Raw genomic sequence first — 17,352 nt, 5'->3', positions numbered from 1 at the left:
AATGAGAGAATGTGAACAATGAAGTATGTCTAGGGTAAACCAGTATGCCTTGTTGGAGTTCAAACCTAGAGGGTGTGTCATGATGAAACACAACTCAACCAAATGTTTAGAAAAGGAACATCACAGTTGTAAATTTCCATATTTAACTCCAAATACATTCCAAAGGTTCTGGTTCTCAGTAAGGTCAACAAAGACGTGCTTTTCATAAAAGCTGAAACTAAAGCAACTTTAGGCTGGACTTTTTCCTTTAGAAAACTTTAATGTCTTCCAACTCACTAATGCAATAACTAATGACTGAGTAGGGATAATAATTGCATGACAAGAATGCATGTGTCATAGTCTTATAATAGTTTCTTTTTTAAAGTATGAAGTTTCAAAAAGGCTTAAAAATAAATAAAAGCATTAAACACTTTAACATTTTAGAATAAAGCCTACTATTTTCTTGTAATAACAGCTTTTCGAAGACGAATCCAGAATCTCATATTGTTTACTGGGTTTCCACTCCACTTTAGATACGTATTGTTTCTCAGGTGCTTATGAAGCCCGAACACCTTCTTTGACTTCTCTTCCTCCACATCTTCTAGAATGATGATGATGATGTTAGCATTGCCTTGCATTACTAGCCAAGACTGCGCCACCTCAAATTCAAAACGACACCAGGAACTCTCAATAAAGTGTTTAGATACGACCACGATAATTTTACGGCTACCCATGATTCCTTCGTCTATAATGTTGGAGGTAATGGCCTTGCCAGCTTCAAAGTCCCGCACATGAAGACATAGCTGAATGGGTGGACACCCATTTTCCAGATTTTCCACCAGTTCATCCATTACCCATGATTCATCTTTGCTGGAGTAGATAACAAACGCATCATAAGAAAATTCCTGCTGTCTGGTGACATTATAACCTCTGAGCAGGATATAGGCATATCGTAAATAAAACTGAAATTTGTAGGTCAAAACTGATACAAGAATGAGAAAAATAGCAGCACATATGCATAACACAATAGTCAGCCTTCTGATGTGTACACAGTCTTCAACATCAAAGTCAATAAGTCTAATTTTTGAATCTGACCACAGTGTTTTACACAAAATATTATTAAAATTAGGAAATATTTTTTTATGTTTTACAATCCACAAAACAAAATCTGTTTGGGTGCAAAAACAGCTGATTGGATTAGAGGTTATGTCAAAAACAGAAAGGTTCACTGGTAAGTTTTGAAGTGTACTTAGTTTGATAGCAGAAATACTATTTTGGTCTACAGCAAGATGCGTTAGACTTTGTATATTGGGCTGTGTCAAAAAATCCAAAACCATCAGGTTGTTTTGACTAAGAAGTAGCTGGCGAAGCTTCTGTAGGTTTCGAAAAGCAATACAGGGTATTTGATCAATGCCACAATGTGACATGTCAAGAACCTCCAAAGCTGTAAGATTTTCAAATAAATCAGTCAGTGTAGTTCCCTGGAAAGTATTGCCTGCTATTTTTATTATCTTAATGCTTTGAAGCCCATGGAAAGCTAAGTAACTACTAAAAACAGTTCTAGTGTATGAAAGGTCTAAATATTTTAGATTTTTTAAATTTTGTAAGACTCCAGTTTGCCCAATTAGATCCAAAACTGTGTGATGGAAATCTAATTCCTCAACTAATTCAAGATTAAAAAATGGTTTTGCATTTAACCATATTTTTGCATTATGACTTAAATTGATGTGGCGGATATTTGGCGCATTTCTGAAATACAAGGAACAGCACTCTTGTAATATCATTTGGTTTCTACTCAAGTCTACATGCTGAAGTTTGGGCATATCACTGAGACCATGAAATAATGCTGCCTTGTTATCAACCACCACCAGTTTTTCTAAAGAATGTACATGTGAAAGGTCTGGTATTACCGATAAATGTAGGCGGCCTACGTATAGTTCTTTAAGTTGACGAAATGGAACATGTTCCATGACTGTCATACAACCACTTTTCAGAGTGACCTTTGTGGCATTGATCATACATCGAAATATGTGAAGTTTAAAAGGGGAACATTCTTTTTGGAGATAATATATTTCTGTGAAATGTATCAAGCACAAACCAGCAAGGTAATTCTCATCTAAAGTTGTTATCTGTCTAACTAGTCTGTAGTTTCCTATTATAAGTTTATCGACATAAAGACCACTGAGAGCTTTTAATCCATTCCTCATTGCATCAATTGAAACAAAAGCACTCAGAATATTAAGCTCTTTTAGGTGAATATCCTGAAACACTCCTGGTTCAATATGTAGTATTGGATTGCTGGAGAGTATCAGAGTGATATTACCCCTCATCTCTCGAAGAACAACTGTGTGGTTTTCTTTTAAACTGGATATGTTGTTTGCATGCAGGTCCAGTACACGGAAGTCTTTAAAGTTGATCATGAATTGTGGCAGAGCGATGGTTTGAATTTTGTTAGTTCCAACTTTTAGTTCCTGAAGATTGGTTAGATTGCTGAACTGGGCATTTAAAGACAGCAGGCCAATGTCCACAAGGTGTAATCTCTGTAATTTGTGTAATGAGTTCAAACTGTCAGGTGCTGTATATGAAATTGGATTTCCAGTAAGAAATAAAATAACCACATTCCTCACATTGTGGAAAGCATCATCAGCAATGTACTGGATCTGACATCTGAAAGGCCAAAATAAGCAAATAAATTTATTACTTTATTGTTTATTTAAGTAATGTAAAGCAATAATGTATAACAATGATAATTACAAGTATAGAGCTCTACACCTTGTGAGATCTAGGACCTTCAAATCATACAGTGGAGGAAACAGATTCTTTTGTAAAGATGGCAGCATATTAAAACTGAAGTCCAGCGTCTGTACAGAGGAAGGAATATTGCGAGGTATGTGGGTGAGGTTCCTTCCTTCACACGAATAGTGTTGATCGTTTGTAATCTGTGTGCAAAAATTATGAATTTGGTAATACTCGCTCTTAAGTACATTAAGCATATATTTTTTAAATGTAAGCTTCTTCAGTCATAGACAAACAGACCAAATTATAAAATACAGTATTTACATTGACCAAAATCCTACAATATTAACTTTATTACATACCTTTTTGCAATCCTCTCCATTTCCAGTTTGTAAAAAAATTAAGAATATGAAAGGAAATATTATTTCATTAACACAAAAGGCAGTCATATTATTAAGAGAGTACAAACTAAATCTTCCCGTGACATCAAACTGAGTGTGAATGCCTGTTAAGGAAGTTCAGATCACATGTGAAATGACGTATTTGCTTTTAATTTTAAACAATGTCTACTAAAAAGAGGATTTGCAAACACATGATGTTAGCAAAAAAAGCTACACATGAAATTCCCTTGATAAATTAAATGAAGTATTGTCAATTTAACCATATACAGCTGTTACACTAAACAGTGGGAAAAAAAGGTTTTCCAAGACCATGGTGCTATGTTAAAGGACACAATAATACAAGAGACAACACAACACATAGACTAAAAAAACCTTCATACAGGACTATATAAAGTGCATGTGTACAAATGTGTGCAAGCAATGAAAGAGATTACAATAATTACCAAAACCAGGACTGTAGGCACAATGAAATACAATGCAGTGTTGACCAATACACAGGTCTATTATAGTGTCTTCATGTATTCTTGTATATGTCTGAGAGTTTGGGGGAAGAAACTGTTACATAGCCTGTCTGTAAGGGCTCAAATTCTGTGGTACATTCTGCCTGACAGAAGAAGTGTAAATATTTGTATTGCAAGTGTCTGGGGTCGTCCACAATGCTGGTGGTATTGCCGATGCATCATGTGGTGTAAATGTCCATGATAGAGGTAATAGAGACCTTGGTGATCTTTTCAACTGTCTACACTATTCATTGCAGGGTCTTACAATCAGAAATGATGTATTTTATTAAACCAGGCTGCTCCTCATGATGCTCCTAATAGTCTTTTTGTAGACTGTGGTAAGGATGGGGGTGGGAACTGTGCTCTCCTTAGCCTTCTCATAAAGTCGAGATGCTATTGGGTTTTTTCTGCTTTTAATAATCTTGTCTAAATAACTATTTAATGCACACATTATATTGATGCTGACTATATATGGCATCCAGATCAGCATTTCAGTTATCCCTTGCTTTCTATAATTTACTCAATTTATTTTATGGAAATGTGGTTTGGATCCTGTGTAAGTCTATGGTTTAGAGTGATGTCAGAGCACATTATCAGAGAGATTATCCCCATTGTACCAAGTGTAGCATGCCAGTTCATGAGAGCATACCATTATGCAATGCTAGTGGACTTCCACAGTCTATTTCCTGGTGCCATGTGCTTTTGTTTTGAATCGTTTTGTCTCCATCCCTGTTCCATCATTGGTTCTTCTTTTTTGTTCATTCACAGGTGTTTCCACTTCTGTGTTTGGTAGTTTTTGTTTAAATACCTTTGTGTCTGTTTCATTTTTGCAAAGAATCTCATCTAGATGAACTGTGATTACCAAACACTTTCTGTTCAATGTTTCATGTCTCTTCTTTTCTCTTTTTAATTCTTTTTTTTTTTCTGGTTTATTGTTTTTTTTGCTCTTAGTGTTTGGTAATAACTCAAGCTTTGCTTGGTTTATGGTTATGAGTCTGTATGCTGAATTTGGATTTATCTGCATTTTGATTCAACAAAATTTTCTTAACCCAGCACTTGCATCCACCTAAGCTATCGTGTGTATTTGCTTACATGACACCTATTTTACTGTTATTTTGTTTGTACTGATTTGCATTATATAATATAGATTTTGCCCCCTTTTTTTTTTTATTTCATATTTAATTTACTATGAAGTCACTTGTAGCCACTGACATATTAATGATTTTGTAGCATCTAAAAAACCCAGTTAGCACAATCATATTTATAGGACAAACCAGACAAACGTTTTTTTTTTTTTTCCCAAATGGGGGCAACTCCACAGAAATACACATTTGCACTTTGGCAATGTATATAAGTCAGTCTAATTTATTTTCTAAAAAGTAATTCCATACACAAATGTAGATAAAACTGATGTTATCTCAATATTCCAGTGGATGATTAAGTTATATTTTTTGAATTTGCTTAGCAGAACACAAGCACAAAACATTTATTTTAGAATCTTTTATTCTGTTTATAAGAAACTGACCACCGTTTACTTACCAAGAACATTTGAAAAATTCATTTTTTTGTGATTACAGCTTTCCGAAGACGAATCCAGAATCTCATATTGTTTACTGGGTTTCCACTCCACTTTAGATACGTATTGTTTCTCAGGTGCTTATGAAGCCCGAACACCTTCTTTGACTTCTCTTCCTCCACATCTTCTAGAATGATGATGATGATGTTAGCATTGCCTTGCATTACTAGCCAAGACTGCGCCACCTCAAATTCAAAACGACACCAGGAACTCTCAATAAAGTGTTTAGATACGACCACGATAATTTTACGGCTACCCATGATTCCTTCGTCTATAATGTTGGAGGTAATGGCCTTGCCAGCTTCAAAGTCCCGCACATGAAGACATAGCTGAATGGGTGGACACCCATTTTCCAGATTTTCCACCAGTTCATCCATTACCCATGATTCATCTTTGCTGGAGTACATAACAAATGCATCATAAGAAAATTCCTGCTGTCTGGTGACATTATAACCTCTGAGCAGGATATAGGCATATCGTAAATAAAACTGAAATTTGTAGGTCAAAACTGATACAAGAATGAGAAAAATAGCAGCACATATGCATAACACAATAGTCAGCCTTCTGATGTGTACACAGTCTTCAACATCAAAGTCAGTAACTCTAATAGGTAATGAGTCATGTGACAATATTATACACAAAACTTTAGTTGAGTATTGTAGCAGATGTTGATGATTTAAAATCCAGGTAATAAAATCTATCTGGGAGCAGGAACATTCAATTGGATTAAAGGACAGGTCAAGGTCTGAAAGATTTGTTGGTAGGTTTTGCAGAATATGAGGTGGTATACTAAAAATGCTATTTGCTCCTACATGTAATAATGTTAAACTTCTTAGATATGGATGTGTTACAAAGTCCAAAGCCATCAACTTGTTTTGACTGAGAAACAAATGCCTTAGTTTAGATAGACCCTGAAAAGCTCTCCAGTCAATGTTCTCAATACCACAATTTGATATTTGAAGAACTTCCAAAGTTGTGACATTTGTAAATATATAGCTTAATGCATCTTCCTGGAACTGGTTTCCTGATATCTTTAGCACTTTTAAACTTCTTAGATAACTAAAGGTCATGGTCTTCAAAAATGTACTCTGTGAGTATGATATGTCGAGATACTGTAAATGTTTGAGACTTTTAAATAACCTAAATTGTGTACTTAGGAAATTTAATTTTGTGTACTGAATATCCAGAATCTCCATGGATTCAAGTCCAGAGAATGGATTTTTGATCAAATATATTACATGATTAAAGCTTAGGTTAAGGGTATGAATGTTTGGCATTCCTGTAAAATATCTTGAACAACAGTCAGACAATTCCAATTGGCTTGCACTTAGATCCACATGCTGAAGTTTAGGCATGTCACTCAGACCTTTTAAAAATACTACATTGTGACTAATCACCACTAGTTTTTCTAGCAGATGTAGATGTGAAAGTTCCAGTGTCATTGGTAATTGATTTTTATATATGTAAATTTCTTTCAGCTGATGGAATGAGACATGACGTAAAGCTCCAAAATAGCCTTCTTTCAGAGTTATTTTTGTGGCATTGACCATGCAATAGAAGATGTTATATTCAAAGTCTAAATAGTCTTTTTGAAAAAAATATAATTCTTTAAAATTAATGAAACAAAGACCAGAAAGATAATCAGCATTTGATATCTTTCTGGCCTTGTCTACTTTGAAGCTTCCCATAGTAAGTTTATCAACATTAAGACCACTGAGAGCTTTTAATCCATTCCTCATTGTGTCATATAAAACAAAAGCACTCTGTATGTTAAGCTCTTTTAGATGAATATCCTGAAACACTCCTGGTTCAATATGTAGTATTGGATTGCTGGAGAGTATCAGAGTGATATTACCCCTCATCTCTCGAAGAACAACTGTGTGGTTTACTTTTAAACTGGATATGTTGTTTGCATGCAGGTCCAGTACACGGAAGTCTTTAAAGTTGATCATGAATTGTGGCAGAGCGATGGTTTGAATTTTGTTAGTTCCAACTTTTAGTTCCTGAAGATTGGTTAGATTGCTGAACTGGGCATTTAAAGACAGCAGGCCAATGTCCACAAGGTGTAATCTCTGTAATTTGTGTAATGAGTTCAAACTATCAGGTGCTGCATATGAAATTGGATTTCCAGTAAGAACTAAAATAACCACATTCCTCACATTGTGGAAAGCATCATCAGCAATGTACTGGATCTGACATCTGAAAGGCCAAAATGAGCAAATATATTTATTACTTTATTGTTTATTAAAGTAAGGCAAAGCAATAATGTATAACAATGATAATTACAAGTATAGAGCTCTATACCTTGTGAGATCCAGGACCTTCAAATCATACAGTGGAGGAAACAGATTCTTTTGTAAAGAAGGCAGCATATTAAAACTGAAGTCCAGCGTCTGTACAGAGGAAGGAATATTGCGAGGTATGTGGGTGAGGTTCCTTCCTTCACACGAATAGTGTTGATCGTTTATAACCTGGTTGAGTCAACATTATGTAATTTAGGTAAAACTCACTGTATACATTAAACCAATTATCAAACTCTTACAGTGATTAATTTATAACATACCTTTGTGCACTCCTCACCATTTCCATATTGTAAGAGAATGAAGAATATGAAGGGGAATATTCCATCCAAACAAAAGACGGTCATCTTATTATGAAAGTATGACCAATATCCAACAATGACATCAAACCAAGTGTGAAACTTGAACTGGGAGAAACATGAACTATGCACAGAATAGGGAACTAATCCATCCATAAATAAGAGACGTCATTTGTGAAATTACGTCCTTAAAAAAAAATTTCAATTAAATTAATTCTCAATAACTAAATTATTTTTAATAACTGTTTTTTTACTAATCTGGACTGCACTGCTTAATTCAATAAAACTGGGTTCAAGGCATGAGAATTCTCCCCTTCGGGAACTGTTCACACAGAATTGTATTCACATCCAAATTTAGCACCTGCTTGTATTTTGGACAGTGGGCGGAAAGCAGAGAACACAGAATATGGATAGAACACACAAAACTCTCCACAAACTATAACCTGAGCTCAGTATTGAACCCATGACCTGGAAGCTTTAATGTAGCAATCACACCAACATAGAATTTTAGCAGCAAGCAACATTTGTATTTTCCAAGTGTGCATAAGCAATTCTCACTTCCTTTTCTTTTTTTAAAACAGGGTATTCCATATACAAAATGAAAGTTGGACTTGAGATGACCATTGTGTCTAGTTTTCCACACAAAGTCAACATTTTTGTGAAAACAATAAAATACTGTCTCAAACCCAGTATATTTTAATTGTGTTTTACAATTTAATATTGTAAAGGATTTGCAGTAAATTGCATGGTCAATTATAACTTTACTTATATTTTATTAATTTTATATTAATATAGCTAGATAAATATGCTGTCAGCTTATCTATGTACTAAAGTATATAAAAACCAGACATTAAAGCCAGTTTGCTCTTCTCCAAACTGTAGCCACAAAATGGGAAGCACTTACCAATGCCTTTGTATGCTATAGAATAACCATTTCCCCTTTACTGGAACTGAATGACTAAAAGATGTTTTCAGCATGACAAAGACCTGAAATTTTGACAAATTCTTGAAAACATGGATATGTGTGTGTCCCACACAAAGCCAAGACCTCAGCCCCACTGAAGACTAATGGCATGAACTTGAACAATGAGTGTGCCAACATAATTTCTAATCCTCTTGTGGCTAAATGGGTTCAAATTCCCAAAGTCATGCTTCAAAATCTAGGGGAAAGTCTGGCCAGGAGGCTGTTAAAGCAAAGGGGAACCATGTAAATTGGAGGTTCAAACAGGAACATATGGTTGTAATTATCGGGCATTCACATATTTTTGGCCATACACTGTATATCAGCATCTACAACATATAAGCATTTAAATTACTTATCTTTATTAATATAAAAAAGTGCACCCTATACAATAGCTGGGTGTCAAAATTTCGTCAGTTTAGTTCCAAGCATTAAAGAGATTTTAGTTTACGTTTAGCTTTATTGTCACTATCATAGTACAAGTACAGAGAAAATGAAATGTCTCTAATTAACTATAGTTTTAATGATTAAAATTTGTGTTCACATTTCCACTGCTTTAACCATATAGCAAAACCTGCTAACCCTAAACCAGGAAATCAATCTTGTTAAATATAAAGTAGGCTTTTACCCCCTTTTGATTTCTTTTAAATTAATTATTGTTTAATTTATTTTGTTCTGCTTAATAGGTTTAGGCATTGGCAATTTTCTAGGCTAGGCTACATTCAATCTAATGTTATGGTGGCTGGCATTAGAAAAGCCTAATGTGAAGCAAAAAATGTGTTATTTGACTAGTACATACAAAATTCTTAAAATAATTAAAACAAGGTGTTCCCTATAAAAACTCATTAAATATTTTTTTTTTAACTCATAGAAATTCATTAAAAAAAAATGTAGGTATTTAATTACTTATTTACTCTTGTGAAATGGGATTATAATAATGAGTTTATAAGAAGAAGAATCTGTAAATTAATATTTTTGGAAGGAGAAATGGGTACAATGTCTTATATCCTTTAGCATTTTATTAAAATACAAAACATTTTTGCTCCATTTTGCCTCCCAGTGGATAAACAATGACATGCTCTTGAATAATTTTAAATGAACTCATTCATTTTCTCCCGCTTATCCAGGTCGCGGGGGCAGCAGTCTAAGCAGACCCCCGCCTTCGACTGCTGCCCAATCCTTACAGCACCATCCCTTACAGTCCCTCCTGCAGGTGGTGAGCCCACGGGAAGGCGTCACTCCGACGTCACGGACCTTGATATTTCCCGCGTAAGGGACCCCCGGAGCATAGAGGGTTAAGGGCCTTGCTCAAGGGCCCAAGAGTGGCAGCTTGGCGATACCGGGGCTTGAACCCCAGACCTTCCGATCGGCAACCCAGCGCCTTAACCGCTGGAGCCACCACTCCCCCAACTGAACTCCTTGTACTCAATGTGATGATGCATTTGAAATAATTAGGCTGTCTTTTTTCAACAGCATTCTTTACATTTGTTACGATGGAGAGAGAGCGACTTTTAATGAGATAATTGTTTATTTGTTCTTTTAATAGGTTTTTTCGAACTGTCATTATTAATAATAATAAAGCATGCCTTTAAAAACTTTATCCAGCTGCCTCAGAAAAACTTTTGCCAGGATTGTTTACATACAGTACTTCAGGAACTTTTGCAACTGCAGAGTGCAAAATGCAAAATACAATGCATTACTTATGTGTAGTGAAAGAGCTGTAAACATTAATTCAGTACACACATGTCAAAAGCATTTAACAGAACAGATTAGAACGTTTATCTGCTTTGTTCTGGCCCACAGGCAAGTGACCTGCTTACTGTATGCATGAACTAGCATTATTATGAATGGTTCTTTGTGTTTTTCTCTTAATTGTACTCAATCTTAATCTCAATCTAAGGTCTCATAAATCAACTTAAACCACACATCAAATTGTACTTACAAATATGCCTACCTCAACAAAAAAACACTTGTATCGAACACTGTGTTAGAGACACGCCCCACCCCCAACCCCCCAGGAGTAACACCGGCTTACACTGCTAATTCTCACTTTTGTATTTGTCTAACCATGTGTGTTTTAGTTTTTGTTCAAATTTGTCATCCTCATCCTCCCGTGTTTAGTAATCATTATAGTTTCTGTGGTCAGATCGCAAAGTAACTTGTTTTGTTTGCTGCATTTTATGTTCCTCGTTTCTTGCTTTTTCCGTTTTCTGATCTAGTTTCTTTCATGTTTCTCATCCTCAGTTTTGCCCTCTATTTGATGTACAACCAAACAAACCAGATACTGAAAGTAATATTCAGCTTGGTTCTGCTTAGGGACTGTTAGTCTGCTGTTTAATTGGCAGGGGATATTGCACAAGTTTTGTGTCGTTTGCCTGGGAGCGAAGCATGCTAGGTTGGTTCTTGAGGGAGCTGACTACGCAGATTGCAATCGCATGACAATAAACGCTTGCATGAACACTCCGCTCCCAGAGAGCATTCTTTGAGAAGGGTGCTCCCGCTCCTCATGTTCTGGCCCCGCTTTCGCCAATGCAAAGCTGCGTTCAAGGACCTGGGGCTCACATGTGGACCTCGAAAAGTGGTTGAGACGGGTCCATCCCTTTCCCCTCCCTCACCTGCCAGGTCCAGTGAGCAATCGCAAGGTTTGAAAGCATGCCTTTCGATGGTTTCTTCCCTTTGCTTGGAAAATGATAATCTTCCCCTTTCTTCCTCTGAGAAAGGGGGGATGTAGGTCTGCGTGCCCGTGACACTGCCTCTGAGCTGGGGCCTGCCCTTCTTCCCAGACCTGCACACAGAGGTGTCCAGGTCATGGGCTAGGCCTTTAACTGCACTTTACTGGGAGAGTGTGTCTGAGCCCCGAACACTGTCAGGAAGACTATTCCAAAGTTTAGGAGCTAAATGTGAGAATGCTCTACCACCTTTAGTAGGCTTTGCTATTCTAGGAACTACTAGAAGTACGGAGTTTTGAGATCTCAAGGTGCGTGACGGATTGTAGCGTGTTAGAAGACCGGATGAATACATGGAAACTAAACCGTTTAGGGCTTTGTAGGTAAGTAGCAATATTCTGTAGTGGATTCGAAACTTAACAGGTAGTCAGTGTAGGGACGATAAGATTGGGGTTATATGATCATATTTTCTCGACCTTGTGAGAACTCTGGCTGCCGCATTCTGGACAAACTGTAGCTTGTTTATTAATGATACAGGACATCCACCTAGTAATTCATTACAATACTTCAGTCTGGTGGTCATGACCGCATGGACGAGCTTCTCTGCATCAGATATAGACAACATGTTCCTTAGCTTAGCAATATTTCTATGGTGAAAGAAGGCTATTTTTGTAATAAGGTTGATTTGATTTAAAGACAAGTTTCTGTCTAAAATAACTCATAGGTCTTTTACTGTTGAAATAGTAGTTACAGTACATCCTTCTAAATGGTTAAAAACCCCATGGTTTGGGGTAAACTTCACTTACATTTGGTTCATTAGGTGAGTCTTCTATGGATGAGGTTGTGGCTCAGTCATGGAATCACAACAGAAGTAGAAGTCAGTTAAACATAAAAAATATAGCTCTTCATGCCCATTTTATCAGAAATATTATTTATCAGACATAATAAGGTATATACAGGAATTCACTGCTGTTTCAGGACCATAAATTACTATTATTTCCCCTAAAGGATCTTCTACAGAAATAAAAGGTATTCCAGTTAAACATAAATTAACATATGTTGGTGTAGTAATCTGTAAGAATGAAAATTAAAGGAATTAAATGTATTTTTGAAAAATCTAATTGTGGTTAATGAGGGATATATTAATATTTGGGAAAGAGTTATTGTCAAAATTGGAAGGAATATCTAGATCTGTGTTAATTACTTTATTATTAGACATACCTATTTTATGGCTTTAACTGGAAAAAAAGGCAAAGTATTAAAAGAAGGAGGGTAGCTGTAATACTAAGGAGAATGTAAAACCTTTTTAAATGTTACTACACCTAAAACATTCTAAATTAAATGGCTAATAAAAAAAGATTTGAGTGTCTGGATTGATTTTCCAAAAATATATTGAATTTATTTAAAAGTGTAATTTTTATGTTGAAAAAAAAATTTAATTGGTTAGTTTTCACAGGCCCTTCCAGCATGGAATTTATTATACAAGCAATTTCTTACCACACAGTTATTGCATTTTTAATAATAAAGACATACTATTTGAATATAAACCACAATTGGTCCAATTATGTGTTTTCTTTTCATGCTTAATATCCCTCAAACAGATTTTGTGGTAAAGAATTTTTGTATGTTTATTTCTTTAAGATTAGATTCATTAAAGAATTAAGAAATTGCATATAGGTTTATGTTCTATGGCAGTGCCTAAAGAATGTCTAATATCTGTTTATCTCTTCCTGGTGTTTAGTCACTGCTCTTTTTTTTTCATAGACATGTCATAGACTTAGCACACTCTTTAACTCCTGCAAGTTGGACACTGAGGAAGGAGAAATGGATTTATACTGATTGGCCAGGCAGAGGGACAGAGCTGGGAAGGATGTGCTACAAGTTAGAGCAATAAAAGATGGAGATGTAAATGTGTTGACTATAGAGAGTGTGTTGAGAAGATGGAGGGAGTATTTTGAGCAGCTGATGAATAAGAAAAATGAGAAAGAGAGAAGGTTGGATGGTGTGGAGATGGTGAAGCAGGAAGGAGATAGAATAAGTAAGAAGGAATTGAGAGCAGCATTTAAGAGGATGAAGAGTGGAAAGTCGGTTTGACCAGATGACATAAACCAGAAGCATGGAGATGTTTAGGAGAGATGGCAGTGAAGTTTTTAACTAGATTGTTTAATAAGATTCTGGAAGGTGAGAGGATGCCTGAAGAATGCAGAAAGTTGGTGCTGGTACCGATCTTTAAGCATAAGGGAGATGTGCAGACCTGCAGTAACAACAGGGGAATTAAGTTGATCAGTCGCACCATGAAGTTATGGGAAAGAGTAGTGGAAGCCAGGCTGAGAGAAGAGGTGACCATCTGTGAGCAACAGTATGTTTTCATGCCAAGAAAGAGCACCCCAGACGCAATATTTGCTTTGAGAATGTTGATGGAGAAGTATAGAGAAGGTCAGAAGGAGTTGCATTGTGGGTTTGTGGATTTAGAGAAAGCGTATGACAGGGTGACAAGAGAAGAGTTGTGGTATTGTATGAGGAAGTCTGGTGTGTCAGAGAAGTATGTGAGGGTGGTGCAGAACCTGCATGAGGACAGTGTGACAGCAGTGAAGTGTGGGCAGTGGAGTGGTGCGGTTGCAGGGAAAAGAGGTGGTGAAGGTGGAGGATTTCAGGTACCTGGGGTCAACAGTGCAAAGTAATGGAGAGTGTGTTAGAGAAGTGAAGAAAAGAGTGCAGGCAGGGTGGAGTGGGTGGAGAAGAGTGTCAGGAGTGATTTGTGATAGAAGGGTATCTGCAAGTGTGAAAGGGAACGTTTATAGGACAGTGGTGAGACCCGTGATGTTGTATGGTTTGGAGCAGTGGTCCCCAACCCCCGGGCCGTGGACCGGCACCAGTCCGTGGGTCAATTGGTACCAGGCCGTACAGAAAGAATACATAACTTACATTATTTCCGTTTTACTTTTTATCTGATTGTGAACAATGTTTTATTTTGGAAAATTACTGGATTCTCTCCACCACATCTGTCTATGACTCACTCTTGATGCTTGCCTCTGTCACACGTCTTTCCTACATCTGCTACATTATTGGAGGTTCTGCTCCAGCCAGTAACATAATACATTACCGCTAAATTAAAAGCTGCAAGCTAGCAAAATTAACAAAAAACACAATGAATTCATGTTTATTATTATATTTAGAAAATAAAAATTTTTTTGCCGGTCGTATTGTTCTATTTTGTTGTATTTATTCGCTATCCCTTAAAGGCCGGTCCATAAAAAATATATTGTCCAAAATTAATCCGGTCCATGGCGCAAAAGAGGTTGGGGACCACTGGTTTAGAGATTGTATTGGTATTGACTAAAAGACAGAAAGTGGAGAGCTGAAGATGTGAAGATTTTTGTTGGGAGTGACGAGGATGGACAGGATTAGAAACTAGTTTATTAGAGGGACAGCGCATCTAGGACGAGGTGACCGAGACAAGATTGAGATGGTTTGGACATGTGCATGGGGGACATGATGTATATCAGTAGGAGAATGCTGAGAATGAAGCCACCATAAAGGAGGAAAAGAGGAAGACCATGGTGGAGGTTTATGGATGTGGTGAGGGAAGACATGCAGGTGGTTTGAAAGAGGCAGATGTATAGGACAGGGTAGTGTCGAGACGGATGATCCGCTGTGGCGACCCCTAACGGGCGCAGGCGAAAGAAGAAGAAGCAGAAGGAGGAGGAAGAAGAAGAAGAAGGAGAAGAAGAAGAAGAAGAAGAAGAAGAAGAAGAAGAAGAAGAAGAAAAAGGAGACTCTTTAACTCCTGCATGAGAAAGGTTATAGAAAAGAATGACCAGTGATCATCAGCCATTACTCATCTGAAAGCATACAGTATCTTTGTTTTTAGCAAAATCAAATATTATTTAGGCTTATTAATCCCTATGTCTACTTTGTGTTAATGTTTATCATTTATTAATGCATTAATAATTAATCAATTATCATAAAATATTAATTTGAGCTGGAAATATTTTCTAATTTTATATAAAAAATAATAATAATAATATTAATTAATTAATTAATTAATCAATTAATAGGCTTTAAGGGCATCTCTGTCTTTATCATGATGAAGAAGATGCCAAAAGTGTGGAAATTGTAGCAAAATAGTGCAAAACAAAAATTTACTTATATGTTCATTTATCTGTGAAGTAACATATATCACTCTTATTAATAATAATAATAATAATAATAATAATAATAATAATAATAATAATAATAATAATAAAACAAAAATCGTAGTTTGTTACAGAATATGGCAAACAATACATGTAATACTGGAATGTTTATATTGTCAATCAGTTCACTGACAATCACAAATATATAAAACACTACACACATAAACCCTCATCAAATTTGACACATGAGCAAACATCACCATAATACTTCAACACCATTTGTTTTAAATGCATGCATTTAAGTATAACAAACAGAATATTTAATCATTTACACTTAATTTATTTACACATTTATTCTTGTATTTTTTAAATTATTCTAATATATAGGTGTGTACAGTATAAAGACTGTATATAAGTAGAGAGGTAATACCTTTTTATATTATTGCTATTTATATTTTTATTCTTGAATGCTTGTCAGAGTTTAACGTGGCAGTGCCCCATTCCTTCCCAGGGAAACGGGTTGGTGTTGTCTGAAACTACTGTGTTCCTCCGGCTGGTCCAAAAATGCTCAAGGTCAGGCAGAGGTCTCCCAAGTGCGTCAGTGTGTATCATCGCCATGCCATCGTCCAGCGCACAGGCCGCCTTGGAGCTCCGCTCCCTTTTCCCTTCCCTCGATGCTCTCCGACACATCAACCAGGTCAGGTTTTTCCTGAGAGGGCTAAGCATGGTGAGGAGGATGGCAGGAGTCGATGCGCTTGTCAGGTACGTGCACACCTGGCCGAGGACCACCAGCGCGGCCAGGTGCTCGCAGGTCTCACGGGGACGGTGGTGCAGCCACAGCCACACTGTCCACTCGGGAAGCAGCAGAACCGCGTTCGCCGCAGTGACACTCAGGAGCGCCAGGCGGCTCTCAGTCCTGCGCGCCGCACGCGCCCCGTCGCCGGGTTTCATTCGGAAAATGGCACACACGTGGCACGCTGCGGAGAAGATGATCGGGAACGCATAGACAACCAAAACGTAGATTTTACTGTAAACAGGCATGAAGTCAGAGGGGTGTCTCGGTAATTCGGTGACACACACACTAAAGTTCCCCTTCACTTGCAACTTTGAAAAAACGATCTCGACGACTGGAAGCGTCAACCCAAGAACCCATATAGATCCAGAAGCAATGAGAACTCTGTTCAGCTTGAACTGAGATTTACAGTCAAAATCATATCGAGCTCCGCTCATGACTGCCAGTGTGAGACATTTTGTTGCCAAACAGCCGTGTTGGAACCACTCTGCTGTCCGGCATGCGAAATGTCCAAGTGTCCATGTCCGACTGTGATAAGTGACCGCACGGGTCGAGCTGCACACTGCGAGGATCAGCAAGTCTGTTCCGCTGAGATTAACAAGCATTACAACAATCCCAGAGACACATTTCTTAACCATTACACTGCGTATCAGTACGACCAGGATCAAAACATTTCCCACGATTCCTACCACGCAGATCGATATTAAAACGGCAGGTAAGATGATCACTGTGTCTTCACCGGACAGCTGCTGGATCCCTCCATCAAACCCCACCATACACGCCGAGGGATCCATGCGCGCCTCGATACACTGCAACTATTATTCAGCGTCTCTTATTTCTTACTGATGTTTTCTAGATAAAACAAATCTGTAGTCTGAAAGTGTCATATTGGTCTGGAACTCTTCTGAACACTTCCTTGCTGCTGCTGCTGTTGTTGTTTTGTTTGTTTTGTTTGCCTGAATTATTATAAGATGCTCCAGTTACTGTCTCTAAATGCACAGGCTG

The 17,352-nt window shown here is 37.1% G+C and overlaps 3 protein-coding genes across 4 annotated transcripts; all 3 read right to left on the bottom strand.

The window, feature by feature from the left end:
- Positions 1-434: 434 nt before the first annotated feature.
- On the bottom strand, positions 435-4,390 carry tlr4bb (toll-like receptor 4b, duplicate b; the record flags this gene model as incomplete). 2 transcript variants are annotated; one of them, XM_083539014.1, is made up of 3 exons in its annotated part: positions 3,078-4,390; positions 2,752-2,918; positions 435-2,646 (listed from the first exon to the last, which is right to left on the bottom strand). In XM_083539014.1, the coding sequence occupies exons 1-3, from the start codon at positions 3,162-3,164 to the stop codon at positions 435-437; spliced, it is 2,466 nt and encodes an 821-aa protein (XP_083395140.1). In that variant the 5' UTR covers positions 3,165-4,390. The 2 variants fall into 2 exon arrangements, with proteins under 2 accessions (XP_083395140.1, XP_083395141.1); XM_083539015.1 differs by having other exon boundaries at positions 2,752-2,840.
- A 119-nt stretch (positions 4,391-4,509) lies between these two features.
- On the bottom strand, positions 4,510-7,871 carry LOC310724733 (toll-like receptor 4). The gene is made up of 3 exons (XM_083539013.1): positions 7,756-7,871; positions 7,497-7,663; positions 4,510-7,391 (listed from the first exon to the last, which is right to left on the bottom strand). The coding sequence occupies exons 1-3, from the start codon at positions 7,837-7,839 to the stop codon at positions 5,174-5,176; spliced, it is 2,469 nt and encodes an 822-aa protein (XP_083395139.1). The 5' UTR covers positions 7,840-7,871; the 3' UTR covers positions 4,510-5,173.
- An 8,157-nt stretch (positions 7,872-16,028) lies between these two features.
- LOC310724760 (G-protein coupled receptor 151 protein) lies at positions 16,029-17,141 on the bottom strand (the record flags this gene model as incomplete). The annotated part of the gene is made up of 1 exon (XM_083539037.1): positions 16,029-17,141. The coding sequence occupies one exon, from the start codon at positions 17,139-17,141 to the stop codon at positions 16,029-16,031; it is 1,113 nt and encodes a 370-aa protein (XP_083395163.1).
- Positions 17,142-17,352: the final 211 nt, after the last annotated feature.

This window comes from Silurus aristotelis (assembly GCF_946808225.1).
Source record: "Silurus aristotelis genome assembly, chromosome: 4".
Classification (NCBI taxonomy): domain Eukaryota; kingdom Metazoa; phylum Chordata; class Actinopteri; order Siluriformes; family Siluridae; genus Silurus; species Silurus aristotelis.
Note: the sequence above shows the minus strand (reverse complement) of the source record. Positions and strands in the feature narration are given on the sequence as shown.